At 41.1% G+C, this 24,456-nt stretch overlaps 1 protein-coding gene across 1 annotated transcript; it reads left to right on the top strand.

The window, feature by feature from the left end:
* ATP6V0D2 (ATPase H+ transporting V0 subunit d2) lies at nucleotides 1-22,950 on the top strand. Its single transcript, XM_061607076.1, has 8 exons — nucleotides 1-130; nucleotides 9,002-9,173; nucleotides 13,570-13,748; nucleotides 15,345-15,424; nucleotides 16,595-16,672; nucleotides 19,348-19,524; nucleotides 21,925-22,005; nucleotides 22,674-22,950. The coding sequence occupies exons 1-8, from the start codon at nucleotides 1-3 to the stop codon at nucleotides 22,833-22,835; spliced, it is 1,059 nt and encodes a 352-aa protein (XP_061463060.1). The 3' UTR covers nucleotides 22,836-22,950.
* The last annotated feature ends 1,506 nt before the right edge of the window (nucleotides 22,951-24,456 follow it).

A 24,456-nucleotide genomic window follows, 5' to 3' on the forward strand; every position in this document is an offset into this window, starting at 1 on the left:
ATGCCAGGCTATTCAGAATTGTATTTCAATGTGGATCATGGGTATCTAGAGGGCCTGGTCCGAGGCTTTAAAGGTGGAATCTTGAAGGCTTCTGACTATGTCAACTTAGCACAGTGTGAGACGCTGGAAGGTAAGTTGAGTCGAACTAAATTTTGGGACATTTGAAAGTATCAGTGTTGCCTGGGTAATTCTGCTTTGTGGTGAAGGGGGCAGGGTAGCATCCTGATCATGATATTTGATTAATTAACTTCTGATGAAAGAATTAAAAAAGTTACTGAAACAAACAAATAATGTGTTTGTCCTTCAAAAAGACAACTGGAATTCAAATTGGAATGAAATTGGAATGAAATTGGAATGAAATTTTATTCAAATTGGAATGAAAGCAGAAATCAGACAAAAATGGTTGCTAAGATTTTTCCAAATATTCTGTGTCTTGTCAGAATAATGCCTCTACTATCCAATTCAGTTGAGAATGCATACTGCTAAGATACCAATAAGTATTGAATTACAGCTGTTGATAACTAGTTGTACCATACAAGTAGACCAATATTTATTGTAATAGTAGCCTGATCCATAACCACATTAAGCCATAGACGAAATAATGAGACTACTAATAATTTGTTTTAACTGCATTTTTGACTGATATATAGATGATTCAGTACTGGGATCATTAAATGCCATACTTGATGAAATTGAATCCTAAACATATCCACTCAGAAGTAAATCCCAATGTGTGTCATGTAACTTTCTGTCTGGCAAATGTATACTTTGCATCCTTAAATCATTGGGCATGGCATTCTATGGATCCTTCACAGTGCTATTTTTCAGTAGGTTGCTATCTGGATTAGAGAGAACACATGTTGGGGATGAGCATTTCCACATGTAGTGAGAAATACCACCTCTACAAAAAGTGGACTCTAGTGCATGAAGCAATACTCTTACATAAAATGCAGTCCATTCTCTGGCTGATCTTGCATGAGGGGTACATGATTTTCTCAGTTTTGTTGCTCTTTTTTGCTGGTCTACAGAGCTATTGAAGCTGCAGCATGTATGACTTGTAAAAGGTAGAACTTGGTTTACTTCAAATATCTAAATATTGAATCGATTTACTTGAAATATCAGCCTGATTCTTTGATCCATAGATGGCTTTAGGTAGCATTAAGAAGAATGCACACAAACTAGAACAGGTTCAGAGGAGGGCAACAAGGATGATCAGGGGACTGGAAACAAAGTCCTATGAGGAAAGAGAGACTGAAAGAACTGGGCACTTTTAGCCTTCAGAATAGAAGACTGAGGGGAGTTGTCACACAGGGGAGGGCCAGGATCTCTTCTTGATCATTCCAGAATGCAGGACATGGAATAATGGAATAATGGGCTCAATTTACAGGAAGCCAGATTTCGGCTGAGAATCAGGAAAAACTTCCTAACTTGAAGAGCAGTACAATAATGGAACTAATTACCTGATGTGGTGGGCTCTCCAACATTGGAGCCATTTAAGAGGCAGCTGGTCAGCCACCAGCTGGGTATGCTTTAAATTTTGGATTCTTGCATTGAGCAGGGGGTGGATTCAATGGCCCTATAGTCTCTTCTAACTCTACTGTTCTATGATTCTATAAGATATCACTGTAGTTACTCTATACCTTGGCAGTTGAAGCAACATTCATTAGTTGGAGCAGATAGGACAGAGATGACCTGCTTCAACCCATTTCCTAGAAAACCTGGTCAATGGTCAGGGGTGATGGGAGTTGTAGTCCAACAACATTTGGAAGGACACTGGTTCCCCAACCCCAGTGCCACACAGAGAACAAGGAGGGCAAAGCTTGAGGCGTTCTGGGGAATACACTGCTATGGGGAGAGATACAAATGCTGTATTTCTAACTATATAGAAATGAAAAGGAAGTGAAAGACACTCCCTTCTACAGAGCTGAGTAACCTTTAACATATCTCTTTAGACCAGTTCATACATAGTTTGGTAATGGGTGTAACTTCCATGAAACTGGATCTTATACTTTTCTGTTACATTAACATATTTAAGAAGGAAACACATGGACCAGACAAATGATGTGCTCCTTCCAACATCAGCACCTCCTTGTTTGATGAAACAACACTGACATGGGAAGGAAGTTCTTCATGTGGTCCTTTCTTACACATGTGACCAGAGAGGTGTGTGGGAGCAGATCATACTGTAGTGATACCTCCTATGTCATTTTGGACCTGAGAGGCATCATTCTTCAGTCTACCAACATGTTATGGCTATCTCCCATCTTTTGTGGTGTCTACCATTTGTAGTGAAGGGAGGCAATCTAAGGAACAAACAGATGACATTTATGAAAAAGTATTCAGTGCCAATGAGCAAGCTGCATAAAGCGAGGAAACAACTACAGGCTTGACTCTGGTCTTGATATGATCCATTTGATCTAATCTCTAAACAAAACAGTTTCTTTGCATTTTACATCTGTTATGATCTGAAAGGACAAAAGACATTTCAAAACAAATATAAACCTATCTTTACTGAAAGTCTGATCTCCAATAGAAAGCGGGTGGAAATGAAATAATTATCCCTGTTTTCTTCTATATGCAAATATAGCTTAGGATATAATTCTGCGCCCCAAAATAAGGGTTGGAAAGGTGAGGTTTGTTTAGCAATATCTTTTATTTGCTTCTTTCAGCTCTTCAGCTCTGCCCATACTTGGAGGGCAAGCCCATCTGAGGCCACTTGAGGCCACTTCCATGTTTTCTTTGGCTCAGACCTCCAAGCAGCCCCTATTCAGAGAAGTCAGAAGAGGGTGCTGGTAGGCTGGTCAATAGCATATCGGCTCAGTCGTTAACCTGGTTTCTTTCTGACTCTTTTAAACAAAGTTTCATCTGTCTGGCTTTCACAAGACTCCCCCTAAATCCTGCCTGGTCTGTTCGCTTGTTCCTTACTTTGTTTGCCCTTAGCTTGTCCCCTGATCTAGCTATGCCACCCATGTCTTGGTTTGTTCCCCCTCCTCAACAGTATTCCATGGAGACATGTTCAAAACATGGGGTGGGTGGCGTTGAAGCTCTTTGGCACTTATGGTTCCATGATAGTTTTCCACACCCTGGTGCCCTGCAGAGGTTCTTGGACTCCAACTCCCATCAGCCCCAGTCAGCATAGTCAGGGATTATGGGAGAGAATCTGACAACATCTGGAGGACATCAGGTTGGGGAAGGATGTTGTATGATGGGTTCATATTGTTAGGGCTCAGCACATGGTAAAATGATCAAGTGGGCTGCACCCAGCACTTCCTAACAGGGCTGGCACCAGACTGCAGCGGGCCCTTGGGCACCAGACTGCAGAGGCCATTGAAGGTGGTGGCAGCACTACTGCTGCTGTGGGAGGCTTAAATAGGCCCAGCTGCATCAGTGGAATAGTGTGCTGTGCGCACACACCTACCATCACCCAAGATGGTGGGGGGATTGTTGACGGCACCACAGGAAGTTGCACAAACAGCCCGCACTGGCATCGGGGGTATTGCCTGAGAAGGTAGCTGCCGCTCTGTGATCCGTGCCAGCATCAGGTCACAGGGCGCACACTCCACTCCCTGATTCTAGCGTGGATCACGGAGTGGGAGCTATACCCACCTAGTACTAGCAGCAGCCCCTCTTAGCACCAGAGGCCCTCGGCCAGTGCCCAACCTGGCTACCTGCCGGTGCTGGGCCTGCTTCCAAGGCCATATTAGGGTGCAGTACATAATATGTCATCTGGTCCATCAACGGATAAAGGCAGAGCAATCCCATAACAGTTCACACGAGTGCAGCAGCTTAAAAAGTGTAGCCATAGTTGCAGAAAATGATAGCAGACCAATGCAGCTTTATCTATGGAGGGGTGAGCCATAGACTGTGTACTCCATGTGATCATGCGCATGACTGAGAACAGCTAGAGCTGCATTGCACACAAGAGAATTTGATCTTGTGAACAGGCTCTTAGGATTACAGTATGCACTTGAGTGGTAACATACCCTGTCCATGTAGTCTGAGGTTGAGGAAGGAGCAGGGTTGTTTCTTCCAGCTCTGCCCCCTGCTGCTGATGCACGTGTGGGGCAAGTCCCCACCTCTGCTATACATTCAATGGTGATGTGAAGGGGGCCTAAGCACCTACAACAACCTTGTGAAGTAGGTTAAGAGGTTAAGTTAGGATGAAAGATACTTATGAGTTGAGGGATGGGGGAGAAATTTGATTCAGTTCACATTTAAAGGCAAACCTACCTAATGTGCACTTTCTGAAACAATATGTGAACTGAAACATGGCTATCCTTCAAAACTCACACTTTTCTGAATTTTGCAGTGCAATTCTCCAGTCAAGTAATGTGTACAAAAATGCATACATATCCAGGTAAAGTATGCATGTAAGTGTATACATTAGTGAAGACAGCATACAAAAACATTACATTAAGGAAAATGGCTCTGCAAAAATGTGTATATAAGGCAAAGTTACAGACAAAAATGTGTCTATCAAGAGAAATGCACACTAAAATACTGGTGAATGTGAATGAGGACTTTAAAAAAAAAAAAGCAAACTGATGTGGAAATGTGGAAAACTGAATTTACGATTGGAAAAATGAGAAACTGAAAGTAACCAAAACTGACATATTCACCCATCCCTACAAGCAACTGACGCAAGGTCACCAAGTGACCTTTCTAGCCAAGTTGGTATTTTAACTTGTGTCTTTCTACAGTCCAGGTCTCACATACTATACATTACAATCAGTTTCTGATGCAAACAAGCTCACACATATTTAAGTAAAATGAATGTGTATAGAGGTTATCATAGGATATTTATGCACACTGACTTCTCTGCATTCATGAGGACAAGTTATGAATGTGTGACTCACCTCCAGGTCATCTTCTCCTCTGTGGCTAGAATTCTGCATATACCCAGAGTAATGAGGCAGCAGAATGCTGAATGCCTTGGGTTATTTGATTCCATTTCTTTTTTGCTTATAAGGCTATCATCCTCACAATGTTTTACCAACAGAGCCTTGTTTTTAAATTCTGAAGCACTTTGTTTAACATGCAATCCTTCATTAGTTTGTACTGGCAAGCTTCAGCCTAAAGCAGATATAACAGAGACCACACAGGTACACGCTGGTGTGAACTTGTATAATTAAACATGGATGGTTCAAAAGCATTTAAATGATTCATAGCTCAGAGTCTGTCCTTGTGTGTGACTTCCAAAGGGAGTTTGGTACGTAGAGACACTTCAGTATCAGATACTCAGATATGTCTTTTCCTCTTGCCAAATTTCCATTGCCAGATTTTGCACAGGGAAATAATTATACATTATCCAGTAGAAACTACCAGGGGATGACCCAATTCACATAGTCAGTTGCAGTTGTTGTTGTTGTTGTTTTAATCAAGTGACTAGTAAAATAGCACACAATAAGAAACATTGCATCCCTCTCTGGAATCTCTGATAGTGAAGGGCACACCGGTTGCATACACACCATACATTTAAACCACATTATGTCCCCTCCCCTCCAAAAATCCTTAGAACTGTAGTTCACCCCTCATAGAGTGACAATTACCAGCACCCTTAATAAAGTACCATTCCCAGGATTCTTTGGGGAAAATAATGTGCTTTTAATGTATGGTGCGTACCCAGCCGGTTTCATCCATGAATATGGATGGTGGGTTTTGACATTACCGCAACAATATCCCTTAGTTCAGCTCTTTGCGTTGCTTTTCTTCAAATGGGGGAGAAAGTAAATGGATCTAGCTAAGGACACCATTGGGGTTTGGGCTCCATTCCTTGCGATAATTTGAACAAATAAAATTTAAATTTACATTAGATTATAAAGGTTGCATTGATTGATGCGCATGGCATTTATATCATAAGATTACTCTGTGGTCACTTCTGTTAACCAGTGCCAACAAAACAACCCAATATACTTATTACATAGATCCATAAATGATATTTGGCATCATGTTCTGTTGTGTTTTCAGCTTTTAGGTCTTTTGTTTTGTCTTGGTGTATTTTGTTATGTTTATTTGTTTTCAAATTGTATTTCTACATTGTGTGAATTAATTTTATTCACACTTTTGTACCCCATCCTGGATTGTGGCCTACTGCCGAAATAAAGCACAGACACCATTCATTGGGTTGAATCATGGGCCACTTTATTAAACAGAATCCAATTAGAATAATGAACCTACAGAGGGGAAATTAAGTGCGGGAGCATTCTGATGATCCAGGCAAAGCCTGCTTGCAGCTATAGGGCAACCAAACCCTGCCTGAGCCAGGGGCTGCCCTGTGTCAGACCCCAGCTCAGGCCACACCCTGAAGATGTGTAGGGGGTCCAACCCGCATCACCGTCCCCTGGAGCCCTGAAACTCTGAGCAGATGAGGCACATTGGCCCCAAAGGCGGCCCGTATCCTACCCCTGGGCTTTATAGCCCTGAGCTGCAGGCCTCTGGACCGCCTATCACCCCCAAAGGTGCCTAAAGGTGTCACCTAGCTGCCCTTTCCCTTTTAACATTTCCCTGCACTTCTTTTCCACCAAAGGGGGACAAGCCTCTGCTTAGTCTCCCTTTACCCCACACCCGATAAGAATCTCGTGTAGCTCCATCAGGAAGATATCGTTGCCCTGGTCAGTCAAATGCACACCGTCTGGCCGAAACAGCTCCAACCTATCGTGCCCTATCTCTGGGTGGTGGATGACAGAACCCCCCAAGTCCCTGAGGGCCTTCTGAATTTGCCTATTAACCTTTTTCCGAGCCCTGTCCATCCCCCGTGGGTCACTGGTACAATCCCATTTCCTGCAAGGCAGGATGTCCAACCATACCAAGTGCATCCCCAGCCAGTGATGTGCAATGGCCCAGAGGTCACTACAAGGCTGCTCAATTAGGCCCTTCAATAGACCCAAGTCATTACCCCCAAGGTAGATGACCAGAAACTGGGGCACCTCCTGTTTCACAGCCAGCTGAAACAATGCAGGTAGGAGCCCGTCCCAACTCATCGCCTGGCAGCCAAGCCACTGCACTGAGGCCCATTGACTGAGCCCCAGCTGCATACCAAAGCAAGACTTTGCCACCCTGTGGTCTGCCCGGAAGACCATGCTGTGCCCGCAGGAGGATGCGCACCTGCTCCGATCTTTCCCAGCAGCCTGTCAAAACAACAACAAACAACATCAGGATAAAGGGCAACAATTAGCCGCTGGCCTCGTGCATCTCAGCTAGTGGTCTAATATAAGCCTTGTACGCGTCCGAGGACCACCTGCCCACTGCCTGTAGCCTCTCCTTGGTGAAATCCAGGTGGGCAGCAGTGGAGGCTGCGCCTATCCGGAAGGAGTGTGTCCCGAACTTACGGGGGTCCACACCTAAGTTGTGCAGCGCGGCCTTTGCCACTGTCCAAAACTGATACCTGGTAAGGGGCTGGGAATCCCTATGTATGAATAGGCACCCTGACTGAGGCCCCCACACCGCCGCAAAGTGGCACAGGGCTGTCACCAGACAGAGCTCCTCCTGCTGGCAGGGGACTAATACAATCAGGTGTCCTTTATGATGTTGGTCCATTTTGGACCCTCTGAGTTGCAGGAGGGCCCGCTCCGCCTTCCAGCTGAGGTTGGAAACCAGAAGGGCCCGGAGGGAGTAATCTGTCTTAGAACCTGCCACCACTCCCCCAATTCGGAAGGCCCCGAAAAATATTGTGAGGGCTGGCGCATGATATAGCAGTGCCTCAAAAGGGGAAGAACATAAGTCCTTCCACTGTCCCTGCAGGCCGAACAGTAGTTCTGGGGAAAAGGGGAGGTGGGCATCTGGGGGGCATGGGCACTTGCGGGACCAACTCTCCAGCATACGGAAAACCCTAAAGTCACCCGAGTAGTCCTGAAAGCCCCGTGCCTTCGCTAGGAAAGACAGACTTGAGAGCTTACCTCTGATGGTCCTGACTGAAAAGACCCTCAGTTTTCCCTCCACGCAGAACTCCATAAGATGCTCCATGGGGATGGGCCACTCCTGGGTGTAGCCTCTGGTCTCCCTGAAGTTTGACAGTTCCCTATCTGCCCCCTGGTAGCTGGCCAAAGTGCTGGGTGCCAAGGACAGGCTTATGGCCTTTTCTGATTTGGTCCTGCAATCTCCCATAGCACTGGGGGGAACATGTCCGGCTGAGCCCTTGCCCACGGTGCCAGCTGGTGAAACCTCTCCATCTGGTTCCGTGATAGAGCATCAGCAATAATGTTTGGCCACCCTGCCCCCTTGTGTGCCGCGTTGGTGCGTTGGCGCCCCACATACATCCCCCCAAGATGGCAGCTCAGGCTTCGGCTGCGGCTCCAAACTCGCCCCTTAGCCTGGTAAGTCCTGGGTGTGGAATGGGAATCTTTTGATGAAGGATGATTAAGTCTATTTTAAATAATTAAATGATAAATATTTTCCATCATCATTAGAGAGGCTTCAGTGTAATTTGCTCTCTGCTTGCTATGTCAGGGGGAGCTTGATTGATATGTTGCCTTGGACCTAGATCTGCCTACGTGTTCCTGTTGCAATACCTGCTTGTCCTGTACAATTGTAAACAAACAGATTTGTTTTAAAACCAGATGCACTTAGTCTCTAGTGCTTTCTCCTTGAAATGACCCTGTAAAAACTGCAGTGCAATTCTTACTGCTCAGGGAACAGAGAATGAAACAGTAGCCAGAAAAGAAAAGAAAGATTGCTGTTACATAAGAATATCAGGCATCCTAAGTGCAATGTCTGAATCTGTCTAAAACTGTGGTTTACAAGCCAGCTGCACATTCTGGTTTCAGATCCTGGTTTGTCAAGTCCCAAACTGATCCTGGTTTGTGGATGGGTTGAGACATTAAAACAACAAGCCATGGTTTTGTGCTACATCTGCACCCAATCACTGGGTGTAAAAAAGAAAGAAAGAAAAAAAAGGGGCAAAAGGTAGGAATTATAAAGAGAAAGTGAGATGGTACTTTTAACCTCCTTTGTTTCTTTGCAGAGAATAAAACTGTTTTTACTACCTATTTCAATTCTCTTCTAGACCTGAAGTTACACTTGCAAACCACAGACTATGGAAACTTCTTAGCCAATGAAACAGGCCCACTCACAGTTTCTACCATTGATGACAAACTAAAAGCCAAGCTACTGGCAGAATTTCAGTATTTTAGAAATCATGCCTTCGAGCCACTTTCCACATTCCTAAACTATATTACGTAAGTAAAGTGAGCAATTTCATAACGTGAGCAAGTAATAAACAATGAACAAAATAAGGCAAAGTCAGCTTCTTTAAAGCAGGTGTGGGGAACCTCTGGCACATGGGCCAAATTTGGCCTGACTAGGGTCCCAATTTGGCTCACAGGGCCATTTTCCCCAAACCACACTCACCTGCCCCCCATCTGGCATCATATGTGACATCTGGTGTGGACCAGGCAGAGACATAGTTGGATTGGCTGTGCAACCAAATTCCCTGTGGTCAGGACTGAAGTCACCACTAATCCAGCAGAGAGCTCAACCCTGCTGGATCGGCTGTGCAACTGAGTTCCCCGTGGGAAACTTGATTGCTCATCCGATCCCTGCAGAAAGCAGTTTTGCCAGCCCTTTGCTCAATGCTTTCTTGGCTGTTGGGTGCTTGGGAAATACTGTGCAAGAGACTGACAGGTGGATGGGACAACCCACCTGCCAATTGTCTGATGTCATAATGATGTCAGATTATTGGCAGGTGGGTTGTCCCACCCATCTGTCAAAGTTGACCCATGAGGATGGGGGCAGATAGAGATCTAGCCCACCAAGCCATAAAGGGTTCCTATTCCTGCTTTATAGTATTAAAATTAATACAGATTTTTTATTTAAAAAGTGTGTATATTACAGGAAATTACAAATAAACAATGAATAGAAGAAGGTAAAATCGGTACCTTTATATTATTGAAATGTATAAAGTATTTTATTTTAAAACTGTGTATATTATGAACCCCCATAGCTCTCTCATGCTTACTCATTCTTAGAAATTTCTCATTCATTGGTGAAATAGAAATACAACCATATGTTTATTCTATTGAAATGTATTGTTTTGTTTTATTTTATTCAATTATTTCTATACTGGCTTTCATGTGCAATAACAAGAAAGTGCACAAAAAACAAAAGTACAATAAAACTACAATTCAGAATACAAGTGGCATCTGTTAGGTCATTGGCAAATAAGCTAAAAAGAAACCAGCTGGTATCAGTGGCCAGCAGAAATGACAGAAATTGCATTATTGTAGGCCAGAGATTGAGAACCTGTGACCCTCCAGATGTTGTTTGACGGATTAACAGGTTTATAAACCACTTCACAGCTAGAAGCTATCAAAGGGATGTATAATAATGGGCTGGGGCACTGGCAGGTAAGGTTTTGGGGAAATGGGTTGAAGAAGAGATTAGGGAAGAATTAAGCACGCACACTAGGGAAGTGGGGCAAATTCATTTGGTTTGCATTTTGACATGAACCAACCTAATTCACACTTCCCAAACCAATGCATGAATTAAAATGCAGGTAACCTTTGAAATTCTCGTTTCTTTGCATGTTACAATGCAGTTCCGCAACCAAAAAGCATATATTAATGTGTGCAAAAATGTATATATTTCTAAAAGTAACATACAAGCATGCATTATAGTAGGGAACATTGTTTAAAAAGGTTGTTATTAGGCAAATTTGCATGGACCATTAGGATAATGTTACATTTTAGGATAAATGCACACAAAAATATACACATGCAGACTTTTTTTAAATCTCAAACTGAAGTGGAAGTGGGGCAAGCTGAACTTAGAATTGTAAAAAAGAAAAAGAAGAAAAGAAAAAAAACAGAGAGAAACTGCAACCAACTGATTCATCCATTCCCAAGATACATAATTATCCTCTGCAAATTTCTCACATATTCAGGATAAACACTTCTTACAGTAAGATGTAATTCTACATGAAAAGCCTGTCCCAAACATAGCCCACTGTATACAAACAAGACCCTCCCACACCTGGGCATTCCTGGATTACTTATTTCACACTTGCTGTAGTTTGAGATCATATCCCAACATGGCAAAAACTATTGAAAACTGTCAGAACCCCCAAACTTGTTCACAACCCTGCTTTAATTATGGATATCAACATCACAGTCTCATGCGACTGATAACATTTTCATGCCATTTTAATGAAATGCTGATGTAAAAAATGACTGCCATGCTTTCTGGATTTTGTGGGTACTATAAACTATTCCTTAAACATTACTGCTGTGCAACTTGGCTTAGTTTTCATTATTTATTTATTTATTTGATTTATATCCCGCTCTTTCTCCCAATAGGAGCCCAGGGCAGCAAAATAAGCACTAAAAACACTTTAAAATATATTAAAACAAACAACCATTAAAAACATAAAACAAAACATCTTTTAAAACATTTTTAAAAAGCATTAAAAACATTAAAAAAAGGTTTAAAAATATATTAAAAAGCTATTCCAACACTGATGCAGACTGGGATAAGGTCTCTACTTAAAAGGCTTGTTGAAAGAGAAAGGTCTTCAGTAGGTACTGAAAAGGTAACAGAGACGGTGCCTGTCGAATATTTAAGGGGAGGGAATTCCACAGGGTAGGTGCCGCCACACTAAAGGTCCATTTCCTATGCTGTGCAGAATGGACCTCCTGATAAGATGGTATCTGCAGGAGGCCCTCACCTGCAGAGGGCAGTGATTGACTGCTTATATAATTGGGTATATAACCCTCATTGTTAATGAGGGTTGTAAAGCAGCCTTGTTCAAGCCCCATTGAAATAAATGAAGGTTACACAGAAGCACTGTTTGGTGGATTGTTTTCTAAAACATATCTTCTGTATTAAACAGAATGATATAGTCTTCATACAGTGATAAATAGTAAGCACAACTTAATCAGAAAATTTACAATGCAATCTGTTTACTCAGAAGTAAGTTCCATTGTGTCTAATGGAGGTTATTCCTTAGCAATGTGTTTAAGACTGAAGTCTTGAGGATTTAATAACTAGATCAAAGATCTATTTATATATGCAGAATATTCACAAGCAATTATTCTTTTGGTCTGCAGTAAATGCTTATGGTATATAGCCAGATGTTTATATTTCAATTCATTTTGACACCATTGTAATATTAAATTTCCCAACTCCCTTTGAATCAATGTTTCTTTTTGCTTGACATTCTAATTAACAATGATTTCTTTACGTAAGGCTATGTGGGCAGAATTTGAGCCTGAATTCATTATATCTTCCTAGTTGTTTCAAAGTCTGAACAAAAACAAGTAGCTTGCAATCATAATGTGTGAGGCGTGGTGCTGCCACTGCACCGCCCCCCTGGCTTCAGTGGTGCTGCTGCTTGCTGGGAGTTGGATGGGGCGGGGCAGGGCAGGAGAGCACCAGGTTGGTGGCGATGGGCACACTTACACCTGTCACTAGAAATGTGAAGGCCTGGGGGGAAAAAACTTGAAAAATTCAGGAAAAAACTATTCCTGTCCCCCTGTGTGACAGCATGACGGCTTAGGAAAATATTATACAGTTAGAAAAATTGAAAATATATTTTTTTAAAAATCTGAAGGGAAGATGTGTACCTCTGACTACACACATATACACACACACACACACATTTGTCATGCTTTCTTACATCTCTCCAATTCACCAGTAGCTAGTGTGATTTTAGACTACAGCTCACATTATTCTTGACCATTGGCCATGCTGGCTGGGACTGATGGGAGGTGTACTCCAACAATCTCTGGAAGGCACAAGATTGGAGAAGGCTAGGCCAGTGTGACATAGCAGTTACAGTGTTGCACTCGAACCTGGGAGACAAGGGTTCAAATCCCCACTGGGTGACCCTGGGCCAGACACCCTCTCTCATCCTGAACTAACTAATAAGATTTTTGTGCAGATAAAATGAGGAGAAGGAGAACCATGTAAGCCAGCTTGAGCTTCTTGGAGAAAATGTGGGATACAAATGTAATAAATAAATAATAAATAAATGGGGGGGAGGGATCATGTGTGCCTGATCTCCATGTGTCCATAATAAGGTCAGAAGAGAGCCCAGACCCCACATATACAACTACATGTGCATGATTTATTTCCACACTATCAAGCAGTCCACAATTCCACACTACATGAGGAATTTAGACTTTATTATGAATGCATGGAAGTTGGGTATGTGTGATCTCTGTTCCCACCTACATGATTGCACATAATATCTAAAAGGGACTGTGTATAAATGCAGCAAACACATTCTCTTCTTAAACTGGTAATCAGTCTCCCAAATTTTGGAAAATAAGGCTCATTCCAGATAAAAATGGCTCAGTGTATTAAATTCTCCATTATTTATTTTTGCATTTGATTTCAGGAATTTTGTACAAGTCTGGTTTTATTTGGCTTTGTCTAATGTAGCATTCTGTTTAAAAGAATCCCTTATTATCACATTGCCACTGCTGAGAGAGTCATTGAAACTCTTCTGCAAAACCCTAGCTATGTTATCTCACATTCACATTTGCCAAATGCACTTTGGTGTTTGGCCTTTTTAAAACCAGTTTTCTCCCCTAGGAAGAAAATAATATTTTGATGGAAGTTGTATTCTCACACTAGGTACAGCTATATGATTGACAATGTGATTCTGCTTATTACTGGCACATTGCGTCAGCGACCCTTAGACGAACTGGTTCCCAAGTGCCATCCTCTGGGCAGTTTTGAGCAAATGGAAGCCGTCAGCATTGCTCCAAACCCTGCAGAGTTATTCAATGCAATCTTAGTGGACACACCTTTAGGTATGTTCGTAGTTTCATGTATATGTATATATGGACCTATAGATGAAATTGCTTCCTATCGTGGCAGAGCTTCTTCTCTGCATCAGGTCTGCATAACTCATGGTCCATTAAGATGAATGCAGCCAGCCATGTTAGGGGAAGAGCTGTAGCTCAGTGGTAGAGCATCTGTCTTGCCTGGAGAAGGATCCAGGTTCAATCCCCAGCATCTCCAGTTAGGGCTCGGAAAGACCCCTGTCTGAAACCCTGGAGGGCCACTTAAATGTGACTTTCCCTGATCTTGACAACTGCCCTGTTGTGTCAGTGCCAGGCTTGCAGCAAAAATTAAGAGCTGCCATATATACCATACTAGTACTAGACGATACCATACTACTAGCAGAAACCAGTAATGATTTGAAATGAATGGTGATGAAAGTTAAAGAGGAAAACACAAAAGCAGGACTACAGCTGAACGTCAACAAGACTAAAGTAATGACAACAGAAGATTTACGTAACTTTAAAGTTGACAATGAGGACATTGAACTTATCAAGGATTATCAATACCTTGGCACAGTCATTAACCAAAAGGGAGACAATAGTCAAGAAATCAGAGGAAAGCTAGGACTGGGGAGGGCAGCTATGAGAGAACTAGAAAAGGTCCTCAAATTCAAAGATGTATCACTGAACACTAAAGTCAGGATCATTCAGATCATAGTATTCCCGATCCCTATATATGGATGTGAAAGTTGGACAGTGAGAAAAGCGGATAAGAGAAAGATAAACTCATTTGAAATGTGGTGTTGGAGGAGAGCTTTGCTCATATCATGGACTGCAAAAAAGACAAATAATTGGGTTTTAGAACAATTCAAACCAGAATTAACATTAGAAGCTAAAATGATGAAACTGAGGTTATCATACTTTGGATACATAATGGGAAGACATGATTCACTAGAAAAGACAATAATGCTGGGAAAAAGAGAAGGGAGTAGAAAAAGAGGAAGGCCAAACAAGAGATGGATTGATTCCATCAAGGAAGCTACAGACCTGAGCTTACAAGATCTGAACAGGGAGGCTTATAACAGATGCTGTTGGATGTTGCTGATTCACAGGGTTGCCGTAAGTCGTAATTGACTTGAAGGTATACAATAAATGAGATCACTGTCAGAAAAAAGTCCAACAGGAGTCTGGATTTCCCCCCCTCTTATTTCAGATTTCAACTCTGAATTCTCTCTGAGTGTTTTGTGTATTGCTATGAAAACTTAGAGGGTTGTTAAGCAAGCATTTCTGAGTTCAGGACTATAAGTTTTATAAGATTTTATTTTGAAATGAGCTTATAGGAAGCAGCAGAATGACATAGGGAGTATTTTCAATTTAACATGGTGGAATGTGAAAAATCCATGCTGGTTAGAGTAAACAGCCACTCTTGTGGCTGTTTAATGTGTATGCACCATATCAGGAGCTTTGAAAGGATTTACTTTCCATCCTTCCTTCCATATTATTTTTTGCTGTGCAGTAGAAAGCCTTAGTCCTTTGTCTTAAAAAAAATTGTCAGAACTGATAAGTGGACTTTTTCTACTTCTCTACAATTGGACTTTATAATTTGAACATGTCTGCTTTCAGCTGATTTCTTTCAAGATTGCATATCTGAAAATGACCTGGATGAGATGAACATTGAAATCATGCGCAACAAGCTGTACAAGGTAAACGCTGTGTGGAATCAGTTGTGAAAAATTAAGGCAAGGGAATATATACAGTGTATAACCATGAAAATAGTTTGTAAGCTGCCTTGAGAACTTCAGATGGTGGGCAAGATATAAATACTCCAACAAAATAAATAAATAAATAAATAAATAAATAAATAGGGAAGATTTGTCACTGACATTAATGTAATATTAATTGCACAGTCTCTCGTTCCCTCAAGTGAGTTTGTATGCTACAGGAAATGGCAAAAAGCAAGTGTGCAAGTGACAAATGATTCAACATCCACTTCTTGGCACTACCTATAAAATGTAAAGCCACCCTGATTTGAGAACAAGCTACAACTTACAGAATTTGGACAGGTTCAACTGGAAGGGAATTTTGGAGAGAATAGGAAGAGCAAGTGCCTTATGCTTCCTGACTTATCTTTCTCTGTCACATCTCAAATGTAGCATTCACATTTCCCCTTGTGATCAGATGTATAAGCAGCCAGTGCATTCCACTGTTTCCAGAGGGGTAGCCATGTTAGGTTGCTTCCAGATGACTTGTTTATTGAGCATTTGACCTGATTTGTTTGCAGGAAGGCTTGACACCATTGGCTATTTAATGAGTTTTCATTCTGATTCCCCCCCCCCCCGGAAAGTTAGGTGATGTGTTAGATGATGTGAAGCAAGTGTTACCATACTCTTTCTGGTGCATTTTCCTGTCACTTTTCTAATTGCAGAAAACTCAGTTCTTTTGGGGAAGTGGGTTTGTCTTTTGGGGAAGCAGGTTTGCAAGACCTCCCAATCTACTGTGATTGCACAACCTGAATTTTCTGGTATGTAATTGGATCCCACCTGTGAAAACAGCAACTGCAGTCCACTTCAACAGATGCATGAAATGCAATCCTGAGTTGTAGGCTGGGGGAGAGGGGGGATTGCAAACATTGAGGTATGTTAGGAGTGAGGTGTAAAGTAAGTCCCACTGAGTTCAGTTTTTCAGTGCTTTGTTTGCCGCCCTGGGCTCCTGCTGGGAGGAAGGGCGGGATACAAATAAAACAAAATAAATAAATAAATAAATAAATACGAATATTTCTCATGGATTCAAAGTTAATGTAACGCTGCTAAAATTTATTGCCAATACTTCAAAGAAGATTTGACTATGTTATGTTCTTCTGTCCCATTCTTTAGTCTTATCTTGAAGCATTCTATACATTCTGCAAAAAACAAGGGGGCACTACAGCAGATATAATGTGCCCACTCTTAGAGGTAAGTAAAGCCTAGTCCCTGTACATCAGAACTAGGGATGGATCATTCTGTCTCTAGTCCGTGCTCCTTGTGCATATATACATTCTTAAAGTCCATGTGTCTTGTTTCCACATTAAGCTACTTTTTTCTTTTAAAAATCCACATGAAAATGCTTTTTAAAAAAGTATCTCTCCCCACCCCGAAGTAATAGCTGCTCCAAGAAACTAGAAAACCTGCCTGCCACCCCAACCAACACACACACATACAATATAGCTAATGGAAAGGAAGACAACTTCCCCCATAGGTTCATCGGGGCAGCCACTCCCCCTCCTCCTCAGTACAATGTCCCTATGAAGGATGTCATGTCATCATGTCCCATCACTCCCTGGGGCATTTGTGGCCATATTTTGAATGTGCTGCAGGTGGTTCTGGCAGCATCTGGGCTTTCTAGTTGCTTAGAACAACTACTACCTGCAAAGCAAAAACAAAAACTGGAAAATGTTAGACAACTCTTGGAGAACCACATTACAAAATCTGGAAAAGTGCAAAATCCAAAAAATATTTATTTTTATTATATTTATGAGATGCCTCATAGGATACATTCTCTGAGTGTTCTACATTACATTCCAATCAGTCAGCACTTCATTCTGATCAGCCCATTAGTTTGGGAAGTGGGATCAGGTTGGTTTGCTTCACCATGTGCATAGATCACATTCCTTGGGCACCCCTAAGCAGAGCCACTTACCAAAACATAATTTGAAAGTGGTCTGCTGCATCTGTGATAGTCGTGTGGCTAGAACAGCTGCAGCTGCCATCATCACAGTTCTGCAGTAGCCCACTCACTTGTCCTATAAACTTACTTGAACATGCAGAGTGGGATAAAAATCTGCTCTGGTTGTGTTTTTTCCTTCCACAACATCATAGTGTAAATTCAGTACAGGAACTGCCGGTCATATCCTAAGAGCAGATATGCATTTAAGTTGATTTTCATAAAAAGATGTTTGAGTTTTGTGGCTAAAAATCCACTGTTTTACTGGGACTTCACAAATTACATACTGATGTCAAATACACATCGGATGCATTCAGAAAAATCATGAATATCTCAGTCAGGTAGCATTATCTGCACAAGAGCATTGTTTCTGTTGTTGGATAATGTCTTCAAAGTCATAAAAAGAATATCTTCAAAGAGCTATGCTTTCACATGTTAACTGCATGTGAAAATGTCAATGGCAAAATTAAATGTTGCACAAGTAGATTCCTGCTCATGCAATGGGGCTTCTTCTTCTTCTCCCCCCCTGCACACTCCCAAATCAGCTCTGAAGGATCCCCTAATGCTCCAGAGCATCGACACTCCTGTGTGCACACAGGAGGCTGCAGGTGGGAGTGGGAATCCATTCAGTCAATGGTGTCCATTCTGCTGGAGGATGGACACTAGTGGATTTCACCCAATGGTGTGTGTGTGTGTGTGTGTGTGTGTACACACACTAGCCTTCCATGTATGCTCATGGTGTTTTACATCAAACTGACCAAGATATTGAATATATATAAAGATAAATATCTACAATATCTCAATAGTTAAAAACAAATTCAGAATAAGGCAACAAATACATATCAAAATAGAAGACAATAATCCATTATGCAATTAATCAAAATCCACATTGATTTATTCATTCATTTATTCTATTTATTAATCACTTCCTATAAAACACCTGAAAGCTATTTAATAATAAAAATATCAACAATAAAAAACATGTAAAACAATGTCATATATACAAACAATTAAAATAATTTCATATTTGAAATCAGTTTCATACAATTCTTAATTTCTAGTTCATAACTTCATTTCAAAACAACTTGAAAGCAGAAAACAAAAAACTAATACCTTCCAACAGTTAAAGAAATACCCACTTTATGCGAATTATAGGTCAATCAGTAACCAGGCTGCATGAATCCACCATTCATGTAAGTCTCTTGGATTTCAAATGGATCTACATGCATATATATCATTGATGACTGGGAATTTTGCATACAATTTTAACATATTTTCTTCCAAAATTAATTGGATTGGAATGGAATATTGCAGTTTTGATGCTTCTGATCCTGCTCCAAACATCCTGGCACCCATAACTTGCCTCCTTTTCAATTACTTTGCTGCTCATTAATCTTGGTACCACAGTAGTCATGCTTACATTATACATTGTTTGTTGTCATTATATCTGCATTCTCAATGGGTTTTTACTCGCTTTCACATCAAATCATCTCCCATGATTTCCACCAACATATGAGGGCTCCTTGGGGCTGGAGGGTGGGGCAAGGCAGATGGAAGCAGCTATCCACTAATGCAGTGATTCTCAAACGGTGCGCCCAGGCACACTGGTGCGCCCTAAGAGGTGGCTAGGTGTGCCTTCAAATTTTATGAAAGTATATTTTAAAAATGAGAAGAAACCCATTTGTATAGGGTAAGTAATAGTTTTCTATAGTTTATTTTTATTCATAGTTTAAAATATATTAAAATATTTTTAATTTTGTACACGAAGTGCGCCAGAAATTTTTTATATGTTTTACAGTGCGCTGCAAACCAAAAAAGTTTGAGAACCACTGCACTAATGGTAAGCCAAACACACTATGAGCAGCAATATGCATCTAACAATTATTTTTAACGGCTGAAAACTGTGATTTGTTTTTGTTTTATTAAGTTTGAAGCGGACAGGCGTGCCTTCATTATCACCATTAACTCATTTGGCACCGAGCTAAGTAAAGAAGACAGACAGAAGCTGTATCCAGTATGTGGGAAACTGTATCCAGAAGGCTTAGATATGCTTGCCAATGCAGAAGATTATGAGCAAGTGAAGGGTGTGGCAGACTGCTTTGCTGTATGTAAATACTAAATACTTCCTAACAAAAGCTTACTGTGTCTACAACATTCCATGGCATGTACCGCCAAAGAAAGAACATTAGGTACTTTTTCAGCTAGATTCTAAACACAGTGAAGCACGTAAGAATACTGATTCTCAATGTCCCTCACTAAGGGAAAGGCATGGGCCAAAAGGGAGGGAGCCACTGTCTCATCCTGTCCAGTTTTGCATGGGTCATGATAGATTGACATGAAGTCTCATTGCAACAAATTGACTGCCCACTATTCACAACACTGCTGATATTAGGGTTGCCAGGCTCAGGGCCTGAGACTGATTCTGTATCTTTAGGAGAAGAGAAAGTCAACCAAGTGCAGGTGTTCTTGCAACATTGTAATGGGAAAAACCACAAGGTGAAATTCTCCCTTCCCCCTGCACAACTTTTAAAGATACAGAAGACCTCTTGGTTGCCAGGCCCAACCTCCACTGACAGAAAAAAGTCCAACAGGAGTCTGGATTTTTTGTCTCTTATTTTAGATCTCAACTCTGAATTCTCTCTGAGTGTTTTGTGTATTGCTATGAAAACTTAGAGGGTTGTTAAGCAAGTGTTTCTGAGTTCAGGACTATAAGTTTTGTAAGATTTTATTTTGAAATGAATTTATAGGAAGCAGCAGAATGGCTTAGGGCAGCCTTTCCCAACTAGTGGGTCACCAGATGTTGTTGGACCACAACTCCCATCAGCCTCAGCCAGCATTGCCAATGGTCAGGAAAGATGGGAATTGTAGTCCAACAACATCTGGTGGCCCAGTAGTTGGGAAAGGCTGGCATAGGGAGTATTTTCAATCTAACATGGCGGAATGTGAAAAATCCATGCTGGCTATAGTATACAGCCACTCCTGTGGTGTATAATCTCTAGCCAACAGATATTTCTATCAAACTTTAAAAAGCAGGGAAATTGGGCAGCTATAGTGAATGCACCAGGGGAGCAAGAGACCTGACCTCCTCTTTGAGATATTGTACTGCTCTACAAATTTCTAAAAATGCAAACACAATTTGGGTTGGTCTTTCACAGTCCAATTCACTTCCTATGTAGCTTGAAAGAAGCTCCCTCTGCCTCTGAGAATATGGTGAGTAGTGGCAATACCTGCAATCAGGACTGCATCTCTAAAGATGGAAAATTACATTGTTTGTATGTTTGTTTGTGTCCTTCTTTTGCTTCTTTCCTGTGTTACTACTGTTTCTACATAGTATCTAACCCAGAACATTATATTTCTCTCATTATTCATCCTAGAAATCTGTGTCAAATTTATTTTTAATTTCAAAATCTTTTTATTGGTCAATGTCATATGATGATGAAGACAGCATTTTGAGTTTCAAACTGGAGGTTATATTTCTATTTTGGGTGCATTAACAGTTGAATCTGAAACTTAAGTTTGATGTAACATTACTCTGATTACACTACATTGCTACTTAAATGTAAATTATGCAAAGTGTTGCACTTCACATGTTCACAGGAACAGAAGCAAAAGAAAAGAATTTATTATAGGAAACTTCACTAAAATTGCAAAGTAAATCAAACATATTTAAAGTGACTATCTGAACCTTATCAACTGTCTTAATAGTGTTGTTTCCTCCCTGCTAAAACAAGATCAGCACAGCACATGTCTTCTTTCTATTATTTGGGCTGATTGCAGGTGTTGCCACCACTCACCATATGCTCAGAGGCACATGTTACCAAATTCTTCCAAGCTACACAGGAAATCGATTGGACTGTGAAAGACCAACCCAAATTGTGTTTGCCTTTTTACAAATTTGTAGGGCAGTACAGTATATCAGAGAGGAAGTCAAGTCTCCTGCTCCCCTGGTACATTCGCTGTAGCTGCCCAATATATAATAGCCCAACATGATGCTCTACAGATATAACCACAGAAAATTCCATATCAGCTCCCAACAAATTAATTTAATGTGACTATCTTCTGTTCCACTGTATGTTTGGGGAAGGGCCATAGCTCACTAGTAGAGCATTTGGTTTGTATGCAGGTCCCAGGTTCAGTCTCCAACATCTCCAAGTAGGTCTGGAAAAGTCTCCTGTCTGAAACCTTGGAGAACTTGCCAGTCAGCATAGACAATACAGAGCTAGATGGATCTAACGTCTGACTCAGAATCTTTTTCTGCCCTGTCTGGTGATGTCAGGCATTTAACCTGGAATCTTCTGCTTGCATAGTATGAGCTCTAGCTATGGCCTCTATAAAGTCATTCTGAGGAAGTGTATTAGTGAGGGCAGTGAGAAATAAAAGAATCCTTGGAACTCATTGACCACATATATTACAACTGCGTGTCTAAAGAAACAACTTAACAAAAAGGTTTAGTTATAAACAAAAAGAAACAGCATATGTAAGCTAAATATTTCTTGTCTTTCAGGAATACAGGACCTGCTTTGAAGGTGTAGGAGGTGGTACAGGAGGAGAAACAACATTAGAAGATGCTTTTTTTGAACATGAGGTAAGATGTTCTTTCTCTGCTCAAGCTTGATCTTTGCCATCTTCATTTTCCTTTTATTCAGAGTAATCTGTAATGGAAAGTGGTGATGGGCTTTCTTGAGGTAGCACTGTTCACTCTGAATAAATCTTCCTAGAGCAGGAATGGGGAACCTGTGGCCCTCCAAATGATGCTGGACCACCATTCTCATAACCCTGGACCATTGACCATGCTAGCTGGGGCTGATGGGAACTGGAGTCTTATCTGAAGGGCCACAGGTTCCCCATCCCTGTGCTGAAGTATTATGAGGCCACAAAATTCTGAAATGACTGTTAGCTGTCCAGACTGTTCTGGAGAAGTTAGCTCAACCTTCTAAATGAAACAATACCTATAGAGCCATTTGTAATTATGGGCACAGAGAAAGACATGCGGTCAAATTTCATTCAAAGCAGCTCTGAGCAGCTCACTGAATCTTCTACTGCTGCAGCCATTAGCATTCCACAGCCTATTAAATTGTTGCCACAAGACCCCAACTATAGATGTACTTCAATCCAGCTCCTACTGAGAAAAGTACTTGTGAAAATAAAAAGTTTGTAAAGCACTTTAGAAACCTGAGAATGAAAGACATGACATACAATTAACTGATTACCTTTTTTTATCTAATAATTTATTTCTTGTACATTTTTCTTTAGGTCAAAATGAATGTATTGGCATTCAACAACCAGTTCCATTTTGGGGTCTTCTATGCCTATGTAAAGCTGAAGGAACAAGAAAGCAGAAATATTGTATGGATTGCTGAATGCATCTCCCAGAGACACAGAACAAAAATTAACAACTACATCCCTATTTTGTAAACTAAACATTTCTGGTTCCTGAATGTTTTCAATACCCATCCGAGTCCTGGGATTGTAATTTGTTTTAATTAATTTTAATATTAAATTGTAATATGTTGTAATCCACCCTGGGACCAGCGGGTGAAGGGCGGGTAATAACAACAACAACAACAACAACAATATCCATTTAATCTATTGGCTTCTTTACTAAATTACTCATCATATTCCAAAAAGGGGCTAATTTGCACATTATGGTTACCAAAGACATTTTAGAATGCATCTATATGGCAGTCCACAAATTTGGCAGTTTTCAGTCACCATACTCAGCTGATTGTTGATGTTTGCAAAGCCCTGTGCACAGCACTTGTGACACCAATCAGCTGCTTGTCAGTGCTTGCAAAGCCCCATACAAAGTGCTTTGCAGGCACTGCTGATCAGCTGGTTGGTAGCACCTGCAAACCCTTTGGCCCAGCTGAGTCTTTTTTACCTGCTCCACACCTGACATCATATAAGTTGCCTGGTGTAGGGAAGGTGGCCATGGCTTGGCTGAAACACCCTTGGGGGGCCAAATGGGCAGATCTGATAGGCCTAATTAGGCCCACGGGCCAGAGGTTCCCTATCACTATCATGTTACATACAGCAAATGTCCAAACATAAAAGGCTTGAGATTGCAGTGTGGAAATCTTGATATTCTCATAGTGAATAGCTGCACATCTGCTATATAGGTCAGCTTGAAGACAACCTGTGGTAACCCAATGTTTAAACCAGCTTTAATATCCATCTTTTTATACTGCATGATACAACTGCAAATCAAATGTGAAGTCACAAAGGTGATATTTGATGGCTTACTTCTCTTTGTAGCTAGCTTTCATTTTTGCACAGAGGGCCTAATTGGCTAATAATAATGATATTAAAATGATTGATTTATTTGATTGCTTGTGTAGAAAAAGCCCCAATCCCGAGATCATTTTGCATAAATACAGGCAAGGACCTCTGCTTATCCCTAGTCCCCTGCTTACCCCTAGTCCCGAAATAGACTGTCATGCTGTCAGCTAGGGTTAAATAAACTCATCACTTGCTATGGAAGAGAAGGGATGCTTAGAGTCAGTGCACACACTCTAACAACTACATGATCAGCCTATAAGAGCCAATAACAATATGCTTGGGGAAGTAGTTCCATCTCACACACACACTCTGATGAATGGGGGGCTTTTTCTTCCCTGCAGAGCACACTTCTTTACAAAAAGGGGAAAATCCAGAAAAGTGATCTCTGTGCTTTCCTATTTCCATGCATTGCTGGATCACAGCAAATGTGTGTGTCATTCACACTAGGCTGGATTTAGGAAATCTTTGCTAGTGGATTAATTCAGAATTTTGCTATGTGCCTTCACAACAACTTCTCCACATAAATATGGTTAAATTAGTTCCTCTATGACTGATTTGCAATGCATACATAAACAAACTGATAACTAGCAATTGGAGAAAAGAAATAAGAATATTAAACACCATACCAGATGCTACAAAAAATCTACCTTTGTCCTTAATGTGCAAGTTTTTGTTGATGGAAATATCAACAGTTTTACAGAAGGGATTTTCCTTTGGACAGCAGCAAGGGGGAACAGAGCAATCCTAAGTGTTTGAG

The sequence above is a fragment of the Rhineura floridana genome, chromosome 1 (genome assembly GCF_030035675.1).
Source record: "Rhineura floridana isolate rRhiFlo1 chromosome 1, rRhiFlo1.hap2, whole genome shotgun sequence".
In the NCBI taxonomy this organism is placed as follows: domain Eukaryota; kingdom Metazoa; phylum Chordata; class Lepidosauria; order Squamata; family Rhineuridae; genus Rhineura; species Rhineura floridana.